The 26,814-nt window shown below is 42.7% G+C and overlaps 1 protein-coding gene across 2 annotated transcripts; it reads right to left on the bottom strand.

The window, feature by feature from the left end:
* Positions 1 to 110: 110 nt before the first annotated feature.
* Positions 111 to 22,521, bottom strand: INO80C (INO80 complex subunit C). 2 transcript variants are annotated; one of them, XM_016153983.2, is made up of 5 exons: positions 22,281 to 22,521; positions 10,831 to 10,941; positions 9,872 to 9,983; positions 8,856 to 8,923; positions 111 to 4,006 (listed from the first exon to the last, which is right to left on the bottom strand). In XM_016153983.2, exons 1-5 carry the CDS (start codon positions 22,434 to 22,436, stop codon positions 3,875 to 3,877), a joined length of 579 nt encoding a protein of 192 aa, XP_016009469.1. In that variant the 5' UTR covers positions 22,437 to 22,521; the 3' UTR covers positions 111 to 3,874. The 2 variants fall into 2 exon arrangements, with proteins under 2 accessions (XP_016009469.1, XP_016009470.1); XM_016153984.2 differs by lacking the exon at positions 22,281 to 22,521 and adding an exon at positions 22,169 to 22,189.
* Between the last annotated feature and the right edge of the window lie 4,293 nt (positions 22,522 to 26,814).

The raw sequence follows: 26,814 nt of genomic DNA on the forward strand, positions 1-26,814 counted from the left end.
CTCAGGCAGCATTTCTCAAACTTTCAGCATCCACAAGCCACTTCAAACTAACGCAGACCACCAATTTTAGGTAAAAATTCATCATAATTTTTAGTAATGACATAACAGGCTAGACTTTAAAAAAAAATTTATTATGGAGAAATTCAAACATATAAAAGTAGAATAGTTATAAAGAACCTCTACGTACCTATCACTCAGCTTCAACAATTATTAACTTACAGCCAATCTTGTTCAACACTACTCTCGTCCACTTCCTTTCTCCCGTATTATTGTGAAGCAAATCCCAGATATTATCATTCCATCCATAAATATTTCATTATGTGCCTCTAAAAGATACGAATCCTTTCCTTTCACATTACAAGACCATTATCACAACTAAAAACACTCACAAGGGCTCCTAAATGTCATCGGATATCAAATTTCCAATTGTCTCAAAAATCATTTTTTAAGTTTTTTTGTTTGTTTGAATCAAGATCCAAATAGGGCCCACACATGTCTATTGGACAGAATGTTATTTTAAATAACACTAATCATTTCATGAATTTGTAAGAGGACATCATTTTCAATCTCTTCCCAAGGTGTCTGTCCCATTGGTTCTGTCTATTTGGTCAAGTTTCCTTACTACGTACCCCATCAGTTTCTTTCCTTACCCTTTATTTTTACTAAGTTAAGCACTGCCAACTCATAGTTGTGAGTCACTAAAGACGGACTCAAATGTCTGATGTCTGTTTCCAGTGGCCAGGGATTCAGAAATGAGAGATTTCTCATTGAAAATATTTTGGGCCCTATCATAATATATGTTTAAAATCTGGATTGATGCATGCTCTAACTTGGCGGATGGGGGCAAAATGGGTCCCTCTCAACCACATGGACTATCTAGTTCAGGAAAGCATTTGTCCAACATTACAGGTAGTTCTAAACTATACCTGATAACAGACTGATTTCTTAAAGTGAAGACAAGTATCGGATGTTGGGAAAGAGTCCAACTCCACTCAGAGCAGACTGGACCTCAGTTTAGTCTTTAGAAAACAATCTGATTTCTCAGCTAATTGTTTTCTCTTTTTAAGAGGCTGACTTTATCCTTTAGATCCTACAGGCCAATGCTAGAATTAACAAGGTAACTGAGACAAATCACCCGTGGACATGCCATGACGGACAGTCAAGTTCTTATCCAAAGTTGTGGGAAGGCCTTCTGATGGAAGAGGGGAAAATGGAGGGGCTGGGATCAGCCTGTCGGAAAGAGCAGTTAGGAGAACTCTGAAATGTCCAGGCAAGAAGCGATGCGCTCCTGAAGTTGAGTAGGAAGAGAGCAGGCAGAAGAGGAGTGTGAGAAAAGAACTGAGGAATGTGAGAGGGAAGAGGGGATTTAGGGGATGCTTGAACGTGGGGGTAAAGATGGAAGAGGAAGGAGTCATTAGCGACATTCATGTTTCCTCCAGTGCTGGGAGGCTGTGTGAAAAGGATTCCTAAACACACACTCATGCACACACGCATGCATGCACACATGCACACATAGAGAAACCCCTTCCAGATTGCCCATGCTCCTGGGATGGAAACAGCTAGCTGATCTATAAAGAGAACAAGAAAACATACCTATGTGAAATACTCTGTAGTTACAGCAAGAGTTCTCAACACTCACTGCACAGGAGAATCACCTGGGGAGTTCAAAACATAGTATGCCCAGGCCCCAGCTCGGGCCAGCTGAATCAGAATCCCTGGTATTTTTTACATCTCCTGCCTCCTTCCGCCTAACACAATTATCAGCCTGTTCCAAAACTCGTAGGAGGACTCATTGTTGAACTGTTCACAGCTTAGTTTGCCTGACCTTCCGAACTCAGTTCTCTAACAAAAAGAGACTGGCAGGACGGCCTGGCAGGGGAACAGGAAAGAAGGGAGCCAGGTGTCCGGCACACGCGCTTCCCCTCTGCCTGCGGAAGGTGGCGGTTCTTACACTTCTGCGAGTCACATTCATGCTAGGATATTTGTCAAATGCAGATGCCTGGGCCCCACTCCCTGTGTAGGTCAGGTTTACCATGCATGGTTCAGGAATCTGCATTTTAAAGGGTCCCAGGTGACTCTGAAAGAGGATTCATGGCATACACAGTCCCAGAAACCCTGAGAGGCCTGCAGGGGCAATAGTCTCTGAGGCGCCGTGTCCCCATGGTGGACATATACAGGGCAGGGCTTTTCTTTCATCTTGAATCCCATCCCAGGAGACTGAAGAAGCAGGTCTGAGGTGGCCTCCAACAATCAGTGTTAGAATAGTGTTAGTGGGGCTCTATCCAATTTGGGGGGCTTTATAGGGAAAAAAGTACACCTGCCCCAAGTTTTCATTGTATAACAGAAAGTGGAAGCGAAGCAGGAAGGTCTCTTGGCTCACTCACTCCATTTCACCAGAAGGGAAACTGAGGGGTTTTCCCAGGCTGACTGCTGGCAGGAAGTGCAGGAGCACAAGGAACCCAAGCAGCAGCCTCTGGTCTTTCAGTGAACTTCATTCTTAGCAGTGGGTTTCAATGTGAGGTCCCTGGACCAGCAACATCAGCATCACTTGCTAGAAATGCAAATTCCGGGGCCCTACCCAATACCTATTAGATTAGACCCTAGGGGTTGGGCCCCCAATATGTGACAACAAGGCCTCGGGTGATTCTGATGTTGTTCAGGTTTGAGGACCCTGCATCAGGGGCTCCAATGCTTTAGTGCTCATGGGCTTCGAGATGGTTCCCCACCCCTCCTGGCCATCGCCTAAGTCCCTTTGGGTGGGAAGAGAAGAAAGTCACACGCCACCCATACCACTCTCTCCACTAGTTATCGAGAAGGTGCTGAATGATACAGGGGCTGCTCCATCCAGAGAAAAGCAAGCCAGGTTCCAGGCAGCTGCCACCTGCCCAGCTGGCTGCTCTCCCAGCTGACTCTCGGCTTTGTTTTTCTTCTCTCCAAGCCTGAAGAGGGGTGCAGGAGGGACATTCCCTCAGAAAGAAAAGGCACCTCGGTGCCTAACCCCCACAAGAGAGGCAGCTCTGGCTCAGTTCTGGTTCCACTATTCTCCCTAGAGAAATATAGGAGTAGGGCTCAGGGCACGTCACCACACTCTTCTTCTGGCCCAGGAGTACTTCCTCTTCTTGTAGGATGGGGAAGCAAACACTGCTTCTGGAGCAGGCTTTTTGAGTCAGTGGGGCAGCATCCTGGACCAGGACAAAAGCCCTTCTTGGAAGGGGTGTCAATGTTCATATCCACACCTCCAGAAATGAGTTTTAGTCAGCTCAGGCTGCTACACTGAAATGCCACAGACCGGGTGGCTTAAATAACAGACATGTATCTTTCTCAATTCTGGAGGCTGGGAAGAGAGGCTGATTAAGAGGCTGAGGCACAGGGTGAGGACTGGCTCAGTGTAACAGGGCGAGCTACTCAGCCCTTTCTTTTCCAGTCCCAGGTTTGGACTTCTTCCAAGCATTCTGATCAAAGAGAAAGACTAACATGCTCTAAAAAAGGAGTCATTGGGATCAAGAATAATCCAGCTCCATTGTCAGGATTCATTATAGTCTTTAAATACGTTGTTGTAAGAGAGTTCACAGCTTTGAAGCCAAAATTCTGGAACGTATTTGGGTTATATTAAAAGCACAATTTTATATTTTCTTGTCAAACAACTTTACTTGAGACAACAAATGAAGTATAATTTAACTCAACAGGAAATATCACACTTGGAGGAAAAACATAGAAAAAAAAACCCCTTAAATTAAAGCCAAATATTCTTTCCAAGGCACAGCGTTGACATTTACAGATTGACAGCAAAATGAGTTTGTTTCCATGAAACAAAATCATGAGTCCAAAGTCTGCCTTTGAAACAGTTTTCCACTTCATCTTCACCTCTCAATGCTCAGGGAACGATGCTTGTGGCCTTTCTCAGGGCCAGGTAGCCAGTGACGACATCGGATGGCAGCCTCCGAATATAGGAAAACTCTTCGATGGTGCTGAACCTCAGCTTGCTCTGGGGGTCAGTGTAGTTGGCCTGCATGGGAGATAGGCACAGAGAAGGGCAGGAGGGGTGGTGGTAGTGGGGGTGAAGATTTTAAATTCGAGTTCAAATTTTTTTTCTATTTTACAGAAAGTGAAATATGTCTTCATTATGTCTTAACTTTGTCACCAAGAACACTAAATTTCTCACTTGGGCAAAAACTTGTTACTCTTCCCAGACTTCATTCCCTGAAATACCTCAGGGTATGGATGGAAGAGGGATAACCACATCGGTCACTAGGATTCTTCTGGTTGGTGCCTGAACGGCTGCGACCAACAGGTCCAAAATTGAATTCATGATGATCACCCCTCCTGGATCTCTGCCTTCAGTCTAACCACCTGCTTCAGAAGAATGTTCCAGATCTGTTCCGCAAGGTAGGGAGCAGCACGCCCACCCCTCCTTGCCACCCTCCATCTATTCTAGGGCGCTCCTCTCCCATTCTTCCGCCCCCTCTCCATGCCACTCCCACAGCTCCCTGGGCCCCACTGCAGTGTTGGACTGGCCACCCACACCCACTCTTCCACTGGAAGACACGGCCATCCTACAACTGCAGCCAGGGTCATCGTTGCTACTTGCAATTCTGATCATGTCATTCTTCGTGAAACCTCTCAGTGGCTCTTCTGTGTTCTCGGGACAAAGAAACAAGTCCTCAGCATGTCCTTAGTCTCTCCTCCTTCTCATACCTTTTCCTCAGCTACCTGTTGTTACTCACTGGTTCCATCTACCCTGCCCCTAAGTCTCTCTCTCCTGTCATGCCCCATTTGCCCTTTCCTCAGGAGGGGCTCCCATCTTGACCTACTTTGCTCAGCAATCACCTGCTCATCCTGTAGGACTCAAACACCAAAGTCACATCAGGGAAGCCTTATCTGTCCCCACAAGGTCAGGACCCCACCCTCACTCTTACCTCACCACTGTTCTCCTGTGGAATGCTTATCTCTGATGTTTTTACATTTATTACCTGCATGACTCTTTGACTACGGTCTAGGCCATGAGGTTCCCTCCCTGAGGCAGGAAGCCTGTGGTGTGCTCATCACTGAACCCCAGCTCCAAGTGCAATGCAGAGGCACAGTGGGCCTTCAGCCAGTGTTTGTACAGCAACAATAAATAAATGAATGAACGAAAAATGGACAATCAGGACCATCACAGAAAAGAAAACTTGTTTCTCAATTGACATATCAAAATTCTCTTTTGGTCTGTTTTTTCCATGTGCAGAGTGGAGAAGATAACTCATCCCTATATACCTCGAGGCACACGGCTCCTGCAGATTTTGAAACAGAAACCACGAGGGTGAGTCATTTGGAGCTCCTTTAAAAAAATTATAAAGGATGCCATTAAAGTCTAGACAGATAACATCCAATTACTCAAGTGTGGCTTGTCTTGCTCCACGGTTGATCATCTCCTTGGAAGAGGAGGCAGCAACCTTAAGATTGAGCAGGGAGGGGAGCGAAGAAGCAACAAGCCGAGGGGAACTGAGTCATGGGTTTCTCATACTCTAAAAAGTCTTCAATTCTGCCACTGGAGATCTCCTTAGGCTTTTTTAACATCTATGCGTCAGGAAAATGAGATTATTTCTAAAAAACTAAGATTAATTGAAGTTCTCAATAAAATAAAACTTTGATCCTTTGGCCTGACCTAAATAGTGCCTTTCTTTACCACATTCCCTTCAGTGACAGTAATAGAAAGGAAAGCTTAACTAGAAAAACAGCAACGGCCCCTTTTGAGGCTCCTGGCCAGGAGGCAGTTAGATTGACTAACTGGCAGGGGGAGGCTGCCCCACAGTTCCGAGCAGGGGCGCAGGCATGTGCATCTGGCTTTGATCATCTAGCCTCAGTATACGAACCAGCCCCAGCCTGGCTCCATTCCTGTGGCTGCCTCACTCCCACCACCAAACTGTCCTGAGCCGCCCAAGTTCAGACCTCACTGCCAAGAAGACTTCTGAATACATAACGCAGAATACAGAGATACTGTGGCACCAACAAAAAGGTCATCAACAAGAACTTGCACAGACCGGACTTGACCTAGTATTCTAAACAGAGGGGAGGATGCCAAGTGACGCTTGTACAAGAGTTGAACAAGTTAAGAACTGCACTCCTACAGTCAGAAGCTCCTCCGGATTCCATCCCTGGGGCCTGAATGAAACAAAGGCTGCCTTCTGGGAGAGCAGGCAGCAAACAGCTTTCAGGCCTTCCTCGCTGCAGGGGCACAGGGAGTGTACACTGCTCCCCATCTTTCCCGAGCCACAGTACTTTCTGCGGCTTTGTAACAAGGGCTAAACAGCTGTGACCCTGCTCGCCTCCCTGCCACGCCCGCGCACATGGGAAAGTCACTTGGCTGGCTGCGAAGGGGTGGGTCAGTGGAAACGTGAGCTGGGCTTTATTTTTTAATTAAATAACTTTCATATACACAAGTAACAGATGAATATATTTTGCTCTAAAAAAAGAAAAAGAAACCACGAGTAAGACCGACGTCTCCTTCTACCACCCCCTACCATCCAAAGTCCCTTGCCTTCCCCTGAGGAAGCCGTTGCTGTGTGGGCGCCCTTCCAGACCTTGTTTATATATATCCTTACACATCTATACACACACGCCAGAGAAATTACCCTGCATTTTTTTTTTGCAAGTGTGTGTTGATTTTTACTTAGGTGGTACCATGCTGCCTATACTGTTTTGCACCTTTCAGTAAACAACATATCTTGGAATTCTATCCATGTTGTTACATATACATCAAGCTCACAGCGTGGTATGAAAACACCCCTCTCCTCCCATCGATTGACTTTTATGTTGTTTCCAATATTTCACTGACACATTTTCTCATAAGCATTTTGGTATGAAGCTCTCTGTACACACTATTCCTCTAGGGACATTGCTGGGTCATTGGCTTTTGCTTTTATATTTTGTCACAGTAGGTAGTGCCAAATTGTCCTCCAAAGAATCCATACCAATGTAGATTCCCACCTCAAAACAGCAATGTATGAGGATATCCATTTCTCCACGTTGGTGACAGTGTATATAATCAAACATCTTCATTTATTCCCTACCTGACTAATCTTTTTCCTAATTATCAGTGAGACTGAATGTCTACTTACTGGTCATCTGTATTTCCTCCCTGTAATTATCTATTCACAGCCAATTCTTCCATGGGATTGTCTTTCAATGATTTGGTAGAATTCTTTATATATTCAGAATTTCTTAATTCTAACATACAGTGGAGCATGAGGCTTTAGGTTATATATAACATGTCAGGTCATTTGCCAGTGGCATAAAGGGGCCTGGAACGATGCTTCTCACAATGACTCTCATGCCTCCTAACGTCTGAAAACCATTGCACTAGCAGATGAGCTGCCGGATAATGGTAAGGGTAAAAAGCTACATTCTACGGGACCACTCTCCAAGTCTGACCATAAACCATGGCTTCTACAAGCCTAGCGGAAAATGGTATAGGGAGAAATTTCCACTTTGGGTCATGACAGAATAACTGGCATCATCAACTGGTACCAAGCTAGCTTTTCTGCTATAAACAACTATTTTTTTTGCCCTCTTCCCCCGCCCCCCCCACTTCCACCCCTGACCTATGGATGTTGCCGTTTCGATAAACAACTATTAAGAAGAGTCAAATATATGAGGTAACTATTTTCACGTAGTAGACAACAGATAGCATAAGGCTACCTTTCTCTAAAGGCGAAGTTCCCACAGGGGAACTTGAGGAGGAGATACAGCCATGAATGGATGCGAAAAGAAGCCACCACACACACACACGATTTTACAGTGCTTCTACTCTTTTTTTCATTTTTTAGCATCCTCGTGTGTAAGGATCTACGTTAAAAGTTTGTAGTACACTGAGGAGTGTGTGTTCTCTGAAGGAAATAAAACATATGACTAATTCAGCATATAACTAACATTATTTTCAAAAATAACAATAACAACTCAAATCCTTCCAATATAAAACATGTATCATTAATTTAGTTTGTTACAGAAGCTGGAGTCATACATTTTCATAAAAATGTAAAGCATTTAAATGATGTGAATGAGTTTTAAAAAGTGAAGTGACTCATTACTTCTGCAGTTATGAAAAAAAGCCTATCTTCCAAATTGAATAGCGATGAAGAAGGTGAGCTGAAAGTTCTACCCTTCATCTACATTCTGAAAAGAAGGAAACGAGACTCTTGGAGGTTCCTGAGGTTCAGTCACTTGCACAAGTCCCACTTCTTCGACTATTCTGCTAGTTTTCAAACCATGTTCCCCAGAAGGGGTCACTGTGGTGGGAGTGGGAAGGAGAACAGAGGGCCAGATCCACACGGGGCCACAGTGGGTAGGTGGGCTCCAGGGAATTCTTTAAAAGATTCCATTTGGAAAAGGAGTTCTGGTGCTTAAAAATATGTTTGAAAATCACTACTTTTACCATAGTGCCCCTTTAGAGAAATTTCAATATTTAAAAAAATCATCTCTAAAATGCAAGAAGTTTTTTAAACTTGAGCAGTAAAAAAAGATAAATGTTTTCTGTGTGTAATTAACATATATATGAAACGTGTGTGTGTGTGTGTGTGTGTGTGTGTGTGTGTGTGTGTGTGTTTCATATAGTTAAGCAGAAGAAGGGAAAGTGAAACTTGGGTCTGCTGCTTTTCAGAGCAATCCTCTCTCCAGGCTGCCCACATGGATGCCCCAGGTGGCAGCCACTCCAAAATAAATGTGTGAACGCTTCAGCACAAACTCCATTACCTATTCAAAGTTTATGGGCTCCAGGCAGGACCAGAGGTGGTCAATATTCAACACTGCTATGTAGACAACACTGTGAAATCTTCCTTTCAATTCAATGTTATAAGACACAGAGATGTAATTATACTCACAAGAAGACCTGAAACATCAGAATACTTCTTAGCTGGTTTGAAAGATGGAGGAGCATCAATACTGAAATCTGGAGGTGGGGGGAGGGGGGAAAGAAAGAAAGAAAAAGAAGATAACTAAGCTGGCTTTAAAACATTTAGATCCCTTTTTTAATCTAACATACTGTTTGATAATATTTCTGAATTTTTTACTTTGCAATTAAGTACTCAGAATTCTCTGGGGAAATAATGCAGTAAGTCACAGACCAAGTGCAGACTCCGGATCTAGCTTTGCCCTGTTCCCAGGAACACTCTACTCTAGCAGAACCACCAAAAAGTTCATCTGCCCATAAGCCACTTTCACTGTCTCAGGCTACCCTGGCTGATGGTGATGAGATGCCAAACACCCCACTGTTTGGATGCGAGCATCCAAACACTGGAATGTCCACACCCGGACAACTGACTAGCTCCCTTGTCACCAGTCTGAGTCACCCCCATGAAAGACGTGCAGTGGGGCGGGAGATGGAGGAAACTTTTACCTGGACTTTCCAATGAAGTTGTACAGCACATATGATAGTGCTTTCAAAAGATTTAGAAAAACTGCAGCATAAAGCATTTACTCTGAAAAATTTACTCTGTTTACCAGCTCAGAGGGTAAAACAGAGTGGGTCTTTAAGCTGGTTGTTAGAAAACCTTATAAATCTTGGGCAACCTTGTTCTTAGTAACAAATTTTAAGAGCAGACTTCTAAATAAGAAGTTTGTCAAATAGAAACACAGATATTATCATATCAGGACCTATTTCACCAGATTGAAATGTTAACAGTGACACTAAAAACCACACATCCAAGACAATACAAACAGATTTGACAGATACAGTTATGAGGAAATATATACATACTTTCCCTACACTGATGCCACTATAAATTTCCTAAGCTAAAAACTGTTTCCTACATTAGTACAAACACAATAATGTAGGTTTGTTATAAGAAAGTTTCTAGTCTAAACATCATGAACTCATAGAAGGCTCTAGACAGCTCACAGTTAGGATCGTTCAGTTGCCACGGCAATGCCCTTTCAGAAGCGAGAATTTGTTTCAGGTTCTTCCAGGTTCTATTCTTCTTGCCAGCTACTGCACCACCATGGCCAGAGTGCTGGAATTAAAAGCATGGGTTAGATGAAACAGAAGTCATTGGAAAGTACCATTTCAGAATCTGTCATTTATTCTTATTCATAACAGTAATATACACCTCATTCTGTCAGCAATCATTTATACCCCTAAGGCTTTTTAAAAAAGTATCACACTGTATATTTTAATCTTACATATAAAAAACAATGCTTTTGAATTGTCGAAATCTGAGTGATTTAATGATAGAGTAGAAATAAAATGTTATTTTTTTTCATACACATAGAAAATCACATCCTTTATTAGGTCTAACTTTGAATTCATTCATGAATTTCCCATTACTTTAAAATAAATCTACTACAAAGTTAGATTTAAATTCATGATCACCTCTCTAAATCCTTCTGAGGGCAAGTCTTTGCCTTGTAAAGTACTGGTGATCCTGGAAAACCCAAATAAGGTTCAATCATGGCATGGTAAGCCTTCTGGAATTTTTTTTCCTTTTGTCCTATGAAGATGACAAAATAAAATGGAAAAGAATGCCAAAATCTGTTGCAGGCACTGGCAATACTGTATTTTCAAAACTAATTAATGAAAAATAAACTTTTAATCGTGTAACCTAAATCACTATAATTTCTTATATCCTTCGAGAACAAAAGGAAGAGCGGCTTATTTCTACTTCACAATAGCTTAGATGTACTTAAAGGAAATGCCTGTCTTCTCCTGCCCCCACCCCTCCCACAACAGCCCATGACAGAGCAGTGGTGACTTGCATGGAGAAGGGGAACATCAGGCTACCTGGGCTGCAGGCCCAGCATGATCAGAAGCCATGGTATGGTTGTTTGATTTTTTATCTATAAAGTATCTTAGATGCTTACCACAAAGTTGGGATCCTTAAATGGCAACAGTTTAGCAGTTTTTTCCATAGGTCCTGTGCTAAAATCAGAGGGCACCATTTTATTCTCAGCCATGGCTTCCATGCCGATACCCTTAAAACATAGTAAGAGTAGTAGAAGGTCAGTTTCTTTTAGTTGAGTTCCCTCACTCAGCTCTCAACAATAAAAGATGATACCACAGGACATCTGAGAGAATACGGTGTGCCCAGAGCCCTTGCAGGTGGACTGCACCAGAGGAGGGCATGCCAGACTGGTAGCTGCACCTGCAGTGCAGAGGCCACAGGACAGTCAGCCAGGATCCCGGCTGTCATACTTTCTGGCCTCTCTATGTGCCAAGCACAAGAATGGGTGTCCTAGCTGAGCTGGCTCATTTAACCCTGACAACCATTACAAGGTAGTGCTATCATCCCCAGGTTACAGAAAAACAAACGAACAAACAAAACAGTCTTTCCATGACACCACATGGCCCCTTACTCCTGCTGATCTTGTCAAATTATGTCTGGAAACATTAAAACAAAAAAAAGTCCAGCCCCTTTAAGGGTCACATCAGCCAGACAACCCAGGCTTGAGCTGGTATGCATAAGGGGCACAGCAGGATGTGGGCATTCTAAGGAGAATAGAGGGAGAGGAGGCTAGAGGGTCAGCTGGCTGTGGCCAGAATGGCCTGACAAGAAGGATAATATGCTTTAAAACAAAAAAACCTTTTAAGCTGCAATTACAAAGGAGAAAGACAAAGTAAAAAATCACTCTTGATTTATAATGCAATTTCCAATCTTCCCAGACTGCAATAAACTTTTTAAACTGACACATAATTTACATACAGAGAAATGCACAGATCTTAGGTATCATGAGTTTTGCTAATGTTTACACTTGTGCAACCCAGGTTCCTATCAAGATACAGGACATTTACATCATCCCAGAATGTTCCCTTCTGCCTCTTCCTAGTCAATCCCTTCTACCCTCGGCCAACCACTGTTCAGATTTCTACCACATCACCTTTGCCTCACATGAGTGGAATCTGGCAGTATATACTGTTGTGTTAGGCTTCTTTAGCTCAGCATAAAGTTTCTGAGATCTATCCATGATGTTGCATGGATCAGTAGTTTGTTTTGCTGAATTTGTATACTACTCAGCAGAGTAGTATTCTCATGTATGGGATGTACCACAATTTGTTTACCCATTTTCCTATTAACGAAATTAAGTCATTTTCTGTCTTTAGCTTTTGTAAGTAAAGCTGCTGTGAACTATCTATACAAGCCTTTGTGTGGACATGTGTTTTTACTTCTCCTGAGTAAATACCTAGGAGTGGAATGGTTGGCTTAATAGGGTATGTGTATGTTCCATTTTATAAGAAAATGCCCAGTCATTTTCTTAAATGGTTATACTCTTATACTCCCCGCAGCAGTGTAAGAAAGTTCTGGATGGATACACACACACACAAAATCTTCCACTTCACCTCCCCCACCATCTCTACCACGCCTGCAATGGCATCCATGTGGGGGGAAGGGGAACAGGGGAGACTGAGAGCACTCATTCTGTTGCAATAGTTCTCTGAACGGTTTCTTCTCAAACACCTGCCCAGACTCCTCTAGGGTCTCTCCATGTAGGCCTGTGCTCCTCCTTCTCTGTTCATACCATCTCTTCCTGTCTCGACTGTTCCTCACCTCATCCTCCCTGCATTCATGGTCCTTCCTAACTTCTCTCCCCTCTAAGGCGCAGCTCAAATGTCAACTAACCAAGAACTAAGAGGCTTCCAATTTCTCATCCTTTTCCTACTGTCTGTAGCCACAAGTGATGTCTCTCTTCTCTCCTTTCCTTCATTCCCTCCCTCCTACCCCCCTCTGTCTGCCTACCCTTCTTTGCCACAATTCTTTGTCCTTATCCGGCACCTTCCTCAGATACAAGCTTTAGAGGAGTGACTGTGTACTACGCATCTTGCCTACTCCATTCCCTACAGCACAGTCGGTGTCACAGTTTTAAATGTGAGTGTGATGTCAATCCTCTACTTACAACTGGCGAGGGGTTCCCACCGCCCTGGGATTAGGAACAAATTTTGCTCCCTCTCCAGCCTTGTCTCTTGCTCCCCCTCCTTCCTGTATTTTGTATTTTCTGTTGCAAAATCCAGTTAAGTCATTTTCTATACAGCACAAATAGTTTCCAATTTTTCCATTTTTATTTATGCTTCACCAAAATTATTTTCATCAGGATTAGTCCATGCCAGATTTAATTTTATAACAAAGATTAGATTTCGCATTTTGTACTAACTCTTTTTACCTTTGTGATTTTTCTCTCATGGTTATAGCATTTCTGCCAGGTACATGTGTCCTGGGAGACACAATCTGATGAAGAAGATTTGATTTTCCCATTACATTTAATCATTCACTGACGTTACCTGTGTAACCAGTTGTCAATGTTATTTTGTGCTGTTTGTTAGAGTAACATCTATTATAGTTTGGATACATGATTGATAGTTTGTGTTTATGTCTTAGTCAATGAAAAAACAGCAGGTTTTGAAACAGGGAACAAACCAGGAGAGAAAAGAAGAGAGGTAAGCGGACTAGGAAAGGAGTCAGAGAGTGAGAATTCACAGAGGGGTCAAAACATCCTGCTTCATCCTATGGCTCAGTCTTCTGTCCCCTGCATCTAACCCAATGCCTGGCACAGAGTAAGTACCAAATCACTGCTGACCGGTTGACTGACTGGAGTTAAGGAACAAGTCAGCATGGCATAACTAAATTCCAGCATCAATATGTATATGCTCAGGAGTTCATTGTAAGGAATTGTTCCTGGGTGGGATGCAGTGGCCGAACACAAAGAAACACAAGAAGGATAATTCAGAAACCTGCAGGGCACAAAGAACAGAGTGGAAAGGACGGGGAGATGGGAAGAGAGAGGAGTAAAACTTCTCTAAGTACAGCTTTTTGTAGAGTTTTGACCTTTTGAAGCATGTTAAAGTTTTACACGCTACTACTACCACTACTGATAAAACCAACAAGGATGGGGCAGTGGGCAGAGAAGATGGAATACAAACACAACCAAATTGGCCTAGCGATATTTGGAATGCATAACGACCACACTGAAAGAGAGGAATGGAGACATAACGTTGGTGACTGTGAAAACAGTATTTTGACAATATAACCTTAAGGTTAAAGGGCAAAAAGTACATAAACAATTTGTAGGGTTGTTTCTCACAAGGGTACAGGTTAGTAATTCTGCCCAATATATGTGTTCTAAGATGAAGCGAATAGGAATGGGGAAGGCTAAAATGAACCTTGCATAGTAGATTAGAATCAGAAATAATCGATATGAACTCATGGTTTTTAACATATACACAGTTAGATAAACACAGAAATAGATATGGAGGTGTGGGGGGGGGGCGGGGGATGTTACGTACACAGATACCTATATTTCCGAGTTCTCTCCACCCAGAGGGCTAGAAACAGCGAACATCGGGCACGCCATTGTCCAGATCCTAGTTTCTAAATATATTTCCCAGGAACTAGTGATCATTGAAGAACTGGCTGATTCCAGGGCTGGGACGGGAAAGTAGAACATGAACCTTGTGGTACCAGAAAGTAAGAAAACTACTGCAGCAGTTTGCTAGAGATGCCATAACAAAATACCACAGACTGAGTGGTCTGAACAACAGAAATTTATCTTCTCACAGTTCTGGAGACCAGAGCCCAAGATCCAGGTGCCAGCAGGGTTGATTCTCCTGAGGCCCCTCTCCTTGCTTTGCAGATGGCCATCTTCTCACTCCGTTTTCACATGGCCTTTCCTCTGTACATGTGCCTCCCTGGTGTCTCTCCCTCTTCTTATAAGGACACCGATCTGACTGGATGAGAGCCCCATCCATGTGGCCTCAGTTAGCCTTAATTACGTCTGTAATGGTTCTATCTCTAAATACAGTAACAATCTGAAGTGTAGTAACGGTTAGGACTACAATAGATGAATCTTGGGGGGACATAATTCAGTGCATAACAGCACTCGAAAAATGGTAGAGGTATATTAAAGGTTACAGGAGCCAGTTTGAAGAATTCCCACCAGCCAAATCTGGGCAATCTGAGCAACAAAATAAATAATGCTAATCCAGAATATATAAAGAACTCTTATGATTCAATGACAAAAAGACAAGTGATTCCAATTTAAAGGCAAAGACTTCAATTAAAATGTCTTCAAAAAAGATACACAAATGGCCAGCAAGCCTGTGAAAAGATGTGCAACATCATTAGTCATTAGGGAAATGTAAATCAAAACCAGTGAGATATTATTTCACACCCACTGAAATGGCTATAATCGAAAACATAATAGCATGTGTTGGCGAGGATGTGGAGAAACTTGTGAAAACTGCTTGTGAACATGTAAAAGGTGCAGTCACTTTGAAAAACAGTTTGGTTACCTGTTTTTACAGGCTAACCTGACAGAGAATGAGCCAGGAATTCCACGAAACCTGAAGAGGAAGCCTTAACCGGCATGCAAGTTGAGAAGAGTGACAGTCATCCGCTCTTTTAAGAGGTGGCCATAAGGGGGAAGGAGGGCGTTTGGCCCACTGGCTGGAAGGCACAGGAAGTAAGCAGGTCACCTGCTAGTGTTAGAATGAAACAAGCCATTCTCCCGAGGAATTTAACAATTCGTTAAGGGTGCATCATAAGACCACTCAGGGAGGAAAGGCCAATGGTTGTGGGCTGTCAGGAGGCTGGGCATACAGGGTGGCCTGATTTAAGTAAGAGAGAGAAAAATAACCCTAAGAACTATGCAGTGAGCTCCCATCAGCAAGAAACCACGATAGCTAGGGACAACTCAGGGAAAGCAGGCAGAATATGAGAGCTTTCCTGGGGCCAAATATACTTTATTTCAACTTTATTGAGTTTTTCATAAAGAAAATGACTACTTATATAATATTGCATCTATTCGGGAGAAAATAAACAAACATAACTGCTACAGAAGCAAAAAGGAGATACTAAAGGGAAATGAGGAACTGGGCCCCAAAGCCTCCAATGGTGATTATGGAACCAGCCACAGAACATGCCCAGCTCAGTGCTGCCAGCCTCATGCACTGGTGTTAGCTTTATCTCCTTCGCCAGAACTGCTGGAAGACCACATTTTCCCCTTTCTGTTCATCCCTCTTCTCTGATTCCTAGTGGGGAAGGTCAAAGTCACAGTGAAATTTTGGGAAGAAATATATGGCATTCTTTTAATGGAGGCTGTTCCAGGCCCAGGGAGACCCAGGAGAACACCATCAGGCAGAAATGCTTCACAGAGACCTGGGCAGGTAGTGCTGCCACGGCAGCCACTATTCAGGGACCTCAGCAAGTCCTTGTGAGTTGGAAGATCTGGGAGCTTGGCCAAGGGCGAGGATACACCATTGGACAGGTGCGTCTGCTGAGAGGAAGGGGAAGGTGAGAAGAGAGGGCCAGGAGTTGGCATCACATTCTGGGTGGCATGCCTGAGCAGAGTCAAGAAGATGATGTACTCATGCACTAATTTCCAAAACTCACCCCTCCGGCTCGTGTGGCCACTCCATCCTTTTCTCTTCCCTTGTCAGCAGGCCAAACCCCCACTAAGGAGTCAAGCCAAAGACAAGGCTGAGAAAGGAAGCCATCCTGAGGTGAACTGAGCTGCATCATTCCAGAGCTGCATCCTCTGAAACAGTAAGCACCCTTTTCCCAGGCTCCAAAAGAATACCCAACTCTGGGACCAGAACTGGGTTTTCTGCATTTCTTTTCACTTTAACTCCGCCTTCCACATTACTGTTCCCTCATTCTTTCCTTCCCCTGGGCTACAGCCAAGCTGAGACTCTTGAGTCTATTAGTTACAGAATGAGAGGGGGAGACCTTCAGTCAAAGGGAGGATCAAGTCAGTGAAGTAGGGATGCAATAAAATAAAATTTAATATAATGTACAGTTTTCATATTACTAAACTACTATAATACTTAGAGACTTTACGAGATGAACTGTCCCGCCCCAAGACACGAACACCCTAACAAGAGGAAAGAAGTGACACCTAGCACTAAAAGGGCTGATGTAAGTTCCAGGGAAGAGAAACCTGGCCTGCTATCAAAGAAGGACATGCCTGCCCCAGACTGAGACGAGTCAGTGAGGCCTCAGCTCTGTCCAATGGTAGAGCCCAAATAAATGGCTTCATCTCTCCAGACAGCAGCCTGCATGGCTGACTCAGACACAAGGATAACGTGGGCATTCTGTCTGTGGTTACTAAGCAGAGAAACAAATGTCCTTTGTCTTATCACTGAAAAATCAAATCTCCACTTACACCTAATTAATAGTTTTCTAGATTCAAAAGCTGACCCTAGTCTAAAACTATAGGCTTAAAATAGGGTTACTTGAAAGAGCAAACCTGTGAGATGCTGCCTAAATATTCAATAAGTCAATTAAATAGAGCACCTAATCCCTTAAGAAGTCTATCGACATAGAGAAAGGTTCATGAAATAATGCTAAGTCAAAAGAAGGGCACACAATGTTATACACCATATAAAACGATAAAAAACTATATCTACACACAGAGAACACCAATTATTATAGTTGTTGGGGAAGAAGACTGGGTGGTTTTTTATGTCCACTTTAAAAATAAAAAAAATTTCTTAAACTTACGAATTTTTTAAAGTTAAGGTAGAATGATTATTTTTTTAGATGAATAAATCAAATCAGTCCAACATTCTCTGGCTGCCTCCAATTATAGAAGAGTCTGTAATCACATGCACTCTGCATTAACCTTCAAAAGAAGCAACTGCTGCCTCCCAATTTATTTAGATGGGTTATTAACTTTTTTCCCGTTTAGAAAAAAAAAGTGCAGCTTGGATAGGAATGCTAGGTTTTTCTAGGATTTGACATTTTCAGTGATGCAACTATTAAAAAGCGAATGTTATAATAGAATGATGCCATTTGTTTCCAAAGACAATTGATATACTAGAGTGATGCAAAAGTAATAATAAAAGCGAGACATTTCATGGCAAACCTTGGGGGTAAGGTTAGGCCTGTAATCCACGAGCTATCTTGGGGAAAACAGAAAAAGGGTTCCATCACAAACTAGTTTTATTATATAACAGTCAGGCTATAGGCCAGTTGGGTTTCTCTGTAGATTTTACCAACTTGAATAGGCATTTGGAAAATGTAAAGTACCTTATATTCACCTAATAAAACTCCCTCGAAAAGCATTTCTCTGCACCATGGATTTGGTTACATCGGAGGTGTAATTACACCTTCTAAGGTAGAGCAACAAAGGTGATATTAAGAGAGGCAGTCAAGAAAAAAGTATGTAGGCTCTGGACGGTCAGCCTGGGTTCCAGTCTTTACGCTACCACTTGTTAGCTGTGTGACCTTGGAAAAGATACTTAACCTCTCTTTGCTCCTTTTTATGTTTTTTTTATTCGTAGAATAACAATTCACAGAGGGTTGTTTTGAGGCTTAAATGAGATAGAATTTAGAAAGTGCTTAGAAGAGTGCCTGGTATGTAGTAAATGCCCAATAAATGTTAATTATCATTACTTATTATGATTTCTTTCACTTTAGCACAGTGTATCTGTTCTCCAACCCAAGTCAGCACTCATCATTTTCATAGTATTATAACCAGAATGGATGGGAGATGGCAATCTCCGGATTATGATATTATTGATCAATAACTACATTAGTTACACTAAAATATAAATCCAAACACAGAATTGTAATTCTGTGACAATTTGTACAACTTAGCAAGCATAAACATTTAATAATTTCTGTTGATTCCTAAGGACTTCTGAGCATAAAACCCTTTAAATTTCATCTGTTCACTCAATTTTACTTTAGAAACAGCATGCACATTCTGGAAATTAAAATCTGTCTTCGGACTTCATGAAGTTATTTCACATTTCAAAAAGCACTCTAATGTCTATGTAAATGTCATTTGTAAATTTTTAAATCCTACAAAAGTTTTATAGGCATTTCTTTTTTTATAAGAAACAAAATAGTAACAAAAAAAAGAAAAAAAAATAGCTGAACTACTGAAGCACAGAAATTGAGATATTGAAAGATCTGTAAAGTCTCTATTAACTAAAAAAATTCAATGATTTATATAAAGATCACTCATTTCCCACTGATGAAACCCTGAGCAATCTGATACCTGTTCACAGCTCCAACCCTGGAAGGCCTTCCCCATCCAAACCCACCACCCCTCAAAGTCCACCTCAAGTCCCTCTTCCTCCCCACCGCTCCTCTAGTACTGCCTACATGAATCCATATCTGTCAGTGTCCCACCACACTAGGACACCAACACCAGAGAATACCTACAATCAACTTCAGTACATAGTTAGAAATCACTGTGTTTTCCTGCTTGTTTCACATATGTGATAGGCAGAATTCTACGATGGCCCTCAGGAATCCCAGCCACTGGTGTACACATGCCTTCTCTCAGTTATTCAAGCAAAAAGTAATGTGGGTGCTGCTGCGAAGGGGTTTTGAAGATATATAATATAAGGTATCAAGTTAGCTGGCCTTAAACAAAGGAGATTTACAAGGCGGGTATATAAACCCGTTAACTCAAGGAAAGTAAAAGTCAAAGATATTTGAGGCGTGAGAGGGATTTGATACAAGAGATTCTCCATAGTTGGCTTCAAAGATGGAGGAAGCCATGTGGCAAAGAATGTGAACAGTGGCTAACTGCCAGCAAGGAGACAGGAACCATAGTCCTGCCACTGCAAAGAACTGAATTCTGCCAACAATCTGAATGAGCCTGAAAAAAAGATTTCCCCCCAGAGCCTGCAGGCAAGAAACCAGCCCAGCCAAAATACCAATTTCAGCTTTGTGATACCCTGAGCAGAGAACTAAACTAGTCATGTTGTACCAGGACTTCTGACCGACAGAACAAGGAATAAATGTATTATTTAAGTCCCTAATTTGTGGTAATTTGTTACAACAACAATAGAAAACTAAAACACTATACAAATGTCATTTTCTCCTCCTTGGAGATTTTTGGGAGGACAGGGACAAGCTATAACCTTTTGAAATGTCTTAAGTATACTGCTAGGGACATAACAGAAATACAATATAATAAATTCTTGCTGATTGAACTGAACTGAAACAGAACAGAAAGGCTAAGCAAAGGACATAGGTAAAGGTCACCTAGGTAAATTCCAAACATCCAGACAACCCTCAGGGCAGCACTGTACTAATCCTGCAGATGCTGTGGAGCCGAGAACTAGGCTGGAAGGCTATGTTAGAGCAGGAAAAACATCTTAAGACTCCTTTCTGGAGACATAGCCAACTTTTTTACTTCTTCATGGGATGCTGAGGGTAGGAGTAGGGTAACTGGCTATATACTTCATTAATTAAACGCCAGTTAGGGAGAGGACAGCAAAGATAAAAGAATTCACTATGCCAAGGAATGCCATACTCTTTCCTGCCTGAGAGTTTGTTGAAGCAGCTGAGATGAAGAAGATCCACAGGGAGCCCTTCTCCTCAGCGAGAGCTCTAGGGCCAGAGATTTGTGATTTCTACCAAGTCGGTTACCGGGAATGTCCATCATCCTGCAGGCATTTGGCCACTCTCTGAAGCTTGTTCTGGTGGGAGTTGATCAGTGCTATTTTTAGGGTCAAAACACTCATTTCTCCCAATACGTAATGACTGCATTCCTCAGTCTTGGCACAGTTGGATACCCACACACATACTGGGAGAAGTACTCACAATGCATATTTTTGTGGCAAAGAACTCCAATCAAGAGTATATTAACTCCTAAACATTAATTTTTTAAAAAAACAACCCAACTATAAAAAATCAGGTACTTCACAAAAGATATAGGAATGGTCAATAAGCATATAAAGAGGTGATAGATACCATTAGTAATCAGTAATCAGAGAAACAAAAATTAGAACAAAAATGAGATACAACTACATAGCCATCAGAACGACTAAAATTAAAAGTGGACAATGCCAAGTATTGCTGAGGATGTAGAGCAATCGGAACGCTCCCATTTTGCTGGTGAAAATGCAAACTAGTGCAACTACTTTGGGAAATACTATTTTAACAACTTCTGAGTTAAATGTTTGTGTCTACTTTATAATCCAGTGATTCCACTACTATCCATATACCCAAGAGAAATGAAAGCCTATGTCTACACTGACTTGTACAGGAATGTTCAGAGCAGCTTATGTATAAAAGCCAAAAATTGTAAACAAAATTCAAATATCCATCAGTTGTGCTATATTTACACAGTGTACCAAACATACTGAAATAGGTAATAACATGAATGAACAACTCTCAAAAACACTGTTTCACAGAGAAATCCAAACAGATACAAAAGAGCATGTTCTGTATGATTCCATTTATATTGTTCAAAAACACAAAGCCAAGGTATGGTGAGAGATATCAAAATAATAGTTACCTCTGACAGGGAGGGAAGACAGTAATGCTTAGAAAGGGTCACCAGGGACTTTTCTGGAGCTCTTAAAAATGCTCTCTATTTTGATCTGGGTGGTGGCGACGTAAGCCTATACATATGTAAAAAGTCCTTGATCTGTACTATTAAGATTTGTGCATTTTACTGTATGTAAATCATACCTCAATAAAGTATTTTTAAAAGGGGGGTGGTGGAGCACTATTAATTACCAATGGAAAGAATGACAGACAGTTAACATCTCTAGAACATTGTTCTGCGTGAACAATGCCACCGCATGTTCTGGAGAGGACACAGTATAATATTCCATTTTTGCTCTCGTATTGTTTTAAAATAAAATACAGAAGCCAAGACAAATCTAACCAAGCCGGCCACTCCTCCACTGAAAATTCTTTGCTAGAATTTTGGAGCTTAGATTGTCCAGATGCCGAGAAGTCTGTACCAGGTACTGTGCTCAGGGCTTTATGACCATGATCTCATTGAATCCTTACAACAACCCTATATGGTAATAACAAACCCACTAGGGACGGGGAAACTGAGGGTCAAAAGAGCACTTTTCTAAGGATGAGGGAAAACATCCATATCAATACATCTTGGTATTCCTCCATGTAGGCCCTTAGGGAGCTCTGCACCTTACAGACACTCGGTCAATGTCTGTCGAAGGAACGAAGGTGAGACACGTTAACTTCTGCTTCACTGAAACTAACAGTAAGAGAGGTCCTGAGCCTAGCTCTGAATTGCAACCTTGATGAGAAGAGACCGTCCTTCCACTAAATCAGTAATAACCTGCCCACCTTGCCTCAAGGACAGTGCAACGCGGGTGACTCCTGACCCAATTCCTACATGTCCAAACTAGGGAGAAAATGTTTCATCTGCTCTAGGGGTCAAAGGAGAGGCCACAAGCGCGGCGCACACACCCTGACTCGCCTGTCCTGCGTACCTACTCTCCGCCGCGCAGTCCTTCGCTCCGCCCTGCAGGGCCCGCGCATGAGCCCTCGCCCCGCCCCCGCTCGGGCACTGCGCACGCGCAGGCTAGTCGAGCTACAGCGTACCTGTGCAAAGCTAGAGGTGGACGCTTTTTTCTTCTTACTGGTGCTGTATCCCCCGGCGCTGCTGCCGTTGTGGGAAGGACTGGCTGGCCTCTTCTTGCTGTTCCGGGCTATCCCTGGAGTGGTGGTGGTAGCCACAATTGGAATTTGAGCCGCCATCCCTGCCCTCAGTTTTCCTCCTTCCCCCTCCCCACTTCTTTCTCTGTGCTGGCCTTGCGACTTCCGGCTCGCTGTTACTTCCGTCTTAATGCAAGAAAACCCGGCCTGGACTCTCAAAGCATTCATTGACCTCTTTCTCTCGGCCGTATCTAAAAAGCGGAGCTCGGGGCAGCCAATTCCGTCAGGGCGGGAAAGTGTCTGAGGGATGGTGTCCTGCTACTCTGGCTCTCCCGACCTGGGCACATGCTTAGAAATCTCCAGTGATTGAGGAATAGAACATAGGCCGATTTTTTTTTTTTTTTAAACTGGGCTTAAAAAGAACAAACATGTTTTTTTTTTCCCCACATTAAGTCAAAAGATGGATCACTTTTGATAACTGAGAAGAGTAGGGTCATACTCGGTGGATTAGACAGGCCCGCCACGCTGCTAGCTTTCCCTGTGGTCGTTGCCTTTTGGCAAGGAAGAAGTTAGTGTATCCGTAGTGCCCAAATAGGATAGAGTGGTTCTTAACCTTTTAGGGGTTTCAGCCTCTTTGAACATGTAAACAATGCTATCCTCCCTCTCCCACCCCAACCAAAGGTATATAGGCATGGGCAAAATTTTACAGAGATTTCAGGGAGTTCACAGGTCTGCTAAAACCTATTTATGAACTTTGGTGGGACACGCTTTCCGCCTTGTTATTTGTACGTACTGCTCTGCGCTTTAGAACATTTATGACCTAAACCGTGTGGTTTATAATTGGTTGGTTAGTGTCTTTTGGCTTCTGCTAGAATGTAAACTCTGTGAGGGGAAGGTGGCTTATGTTTTGTTCGTTTATCTTTCCCAGGTCGCAGTACCTTGCAAGTCGTTCGTACATTATAAATATTTTAAAATAAAGTCATTAATGAATGAACGAACCCCCTGCAGTAATTAGTTGAAGCTACTGTGTTCTAATACAGGAAAGTGGCATATACGAATCTGGATTACTTGAAAGAAATAGGCTGCAGAGTGACTTAGAGGTAAGAGAAATCAGGGAAACTGGCAATAATGTTACTGACAACTTTTCTCCAATGCAGAACCTTCCAATGGTAAAATGTTCTCTCCCATACCCCAACCTCCACTCCCATCCTCAAGTAAATCTAGGCTTCCTTATTCTTTATCTCAGTAACTACAACTCTAACCTACTAGTCACCTAAGCCAGAAGCTAGATGTTGACCCTGGCTTCCTGGGCCCACCCTCTCTAGTAACACACCCATATCCCATTCCAGTCAGCCACCCTCTCAGCTCACTCCTTCAACACTCCAGCTCTCAATAGCCTCCTGATGGAAGTTTGGGCCTCCATTTTTTTTCTAATCCTCCCTGACCCCAGGCCATCCTTCACACCAGCTGCCAGAATGGGCTATCTAAATCACAAATTTAGCCATACCACTTACTTTCTTATATTGTTCAAGGCCCTTTTACTTTGGCATATAAGGTCCTTAATAACTGGCTTTGCCTCCTTCTCTTGCTTTATTCCCAGCACTTAATTTCCTCTGCTTCAGCCAGGGACTAACTTTACTTCCGAGAATGTACATTGTTCCCTTAACTCATCATGCTTTTGTTCCATTAATTCCTCTTCTAGGAATGCTTAACTCCTTTGCCTCGGTTTAGATGCTACTTCCAGTGAAAAGCTTTCTGCCATCTGATGCACCCTTCTTTTCCCGTATTCCCACCCTGTTCATGCCTCTCTGAGGGCATTGAGTATACATGGTGCTCTGCTGAACAGCTTCCTGTAATCCCTCAGTAAATATTTATTGAGTTCAAACATCAATTCCCTACTTTTAAGGAATCAGATAAGTGGTTATACCACCATCTGGCTTCCCATCGCTAAATTCAGTCCTGACCTATCTGATCCCCTTTCTTCCCGAAATCCTTCTCCTGGGGTCTGGAACACCACTGTTTTCTTCTCTTGCAACCATTTGTCCTCTTTTTGTCAGTTGTCTTTTACAAAATGGTTTCTAATCCTACTACAGGTTTGTTTGTTTGTTTGTTTTTTAAATATAGGTTATATAGTCACATTTCCCCAGCAGATGTATATTTTTTAAGTTTCCCAGATGATTTAAATGATAAGCCAGATTTGGAACCAGGCTTTTTCTGCTTAGTCGTTACACATTGAGAGCTCGTTGGTGCTTGGGCAAAAGCCCTCTGCCCTTCTCAGTCTATACTCTTTCCAACAATTTTACCAACTCTGGGGCTTTAGGTACCATCTAAATGTAGATCACTTTCTGATTTGCATTTCTTATCTGAGTCTTTCTCCAAAGATGCATATCTAGATATAAAATTCCCCTTCCAGATATAAGCTCAAATGCTTATAGGCATCTCACATGACATGGCAAAAACAGAATTTATCATCCTCCTTGCTTCCTTGCTTCTCTAAAACATGTTCCTCCTTCAGTGTTTCCTATCTCAGTTAATATCATCATCAATCTAACAGTTGTTCAAGCCAAAAACCTGAGAGTTATCCTCGACTCCTCCCCTATACCTACCTCTACACCATAACTTTATTCCAGCCACCCCCATCTCTCTCTGGGACTCACACATTGTCTTATTTGTCTCCCTGCTTCCACCTTTGATCCTTCCAAACCAGTCACCACATGTAAAATTCTATATGACCTCTTTAACAATGCAAATGTACATATTCAGATCATACCCTCTACTTGAAACACTTTGGTTGCTTCCAGTTGGCTCTAGAATGAAGTCCAATGTCCATAACATGGTTTCACAGGCATTCAGACACCTGTGCATCTCTCCAAATTTGCCTCTTACCCAGCTCTCTGCACTCCAGTTTTTACTTTTGTCAGTTCCACCAACCAGCTGTGCTCCCTCTTCTCTCAGGGCTTGATGCATATTCCTTCTCCTGCGTGAAAGCTACTTTTCTCCCAACACCACCCTGCTCCGGTCTCATTTACTTCCACTTACCCTTCCTGTTTTGGCTGACGTGCTAATTTTTTAGCCTTCCCTATTCCTCCGGTTTGGTTAAAACCGATCTTTCCATGTTCCCATCATTCTCAGTCATCCAGTATATATTGATTGTCTGCTCTATGCCAAGCCCTAAGGACAGAGAGCCATTTGGGCAGGTGATTATGGGGTCCCCAGTACACAGAGCATGTTCTAGAGAGGGGAATCATGACCCAGGTGGGCACGTGTCCCTGTCTTCAGAGACCCGTTGCTCAGTGCAGAAGGGCATGAACAGAAGAGGGCCCTCTTGTGCAAGTCAGGGACCTGCTTGTTACCGGGTCTAGTCCTGAGAAGGCATCAAATGAGGAGTGTGAATGAAGGGCAGGGAGTTCCTGTTTCTCTGGAAGGACAGGGAAAGAAGTGTCAAGGTATAGACCCATTCTGGGGTGAGGTAATGAGAAGTTTATGTGATTTCCATGTCTGAGCCCAGGTTTTCAGTGAAGATGGAGGTAGCATCACCCACTTGGTGGAGGGAGATGGGCAGAAGCTTGGGAAAGACCATAGACAAGTTTGGAAAAGGCAATATTTAACAGTATCACAAGAGAAGCCTGAAAAGGAACCTGTGAGAAACATAGTGGCAGTGCTGAGGGCCTGCCACGGCTGCCCATGAATACCTGGGCAGGTTGGGCATTGCTCAACTCCAAGGTGCAGTGTTTTACATCAATTACAACGTGATAGCAGCCCCTTGAGTTGGGCATCGTGACTCTTACACAGCCATACCTGGTGAACCCGGGCTCATGCCATCTTCTCTCTGAATTTTGACTTCAACAGTTAATATTGCTTTGCAAATTCTGAACAAGAGAAACTAGTTTTAAGGACCCTGGAGTCCTTAAATTGCTGGAATTACTTCTTAAATCCATGCCTGTTATGTAAACACCAATTTAACATTACACATATGTCCCCAAAAATGTTGACAAAGGTTTTCCCAAATAATGGGGTACCTACCTTTAATTCTGAGAGTCAGAATCTTGCTCCTAGGATGGTATTTTCCTCATCCTTGTTACCTACCCAGAAAACCCCGCTCTAGCACTGTCCTTCCCTCCTCTCTTACCAGAGGCCCCACCCATTACTTAAAATGAATTATTGTTTTAACACTTACTCATCATGCATACCATAGAGAAAGAAAATAATTGTAATTACTATAATTCTCCCTTCTCTGAGCTTCCCTCCCTATTTCGCTGTCCCCAAACTTCAAATTTGCTAATCCCCAGGCTGTGAGGACACCTGCCTTCCTAAATTGTCAGCCTGCTTTGATTCCCTACTCTTCCCCACAACCCCATTATGGTTCCTAACTCAGCTGCTACGTTGTTGATTTGTTTGTTTATATTGACACTTGACATTTTGTTTCCACAAGCTATACTTGCCCTTGGAGATAGTACTTTGAGAGAGTCAGTCCAAAAGC

This window comes from Rousettus aegyptiacus, unplaced genomic scaffold (genome assembly GCF_014176215.1).
Source record: "Rousettus aegyptiacus isolate mRouAeg1 unplaced genomic scaffold, mRouAeg1.p scaffold_m13_p_12, whole genome shotgun sequence".
In the NCBI taxonomy this organism is placed as follows: Eukaryota; Metazoa; Chordata; class Mammalia; order Chiroptera; family Pteropodidae; genus Rousettus; species Rousettus aegyptiacus.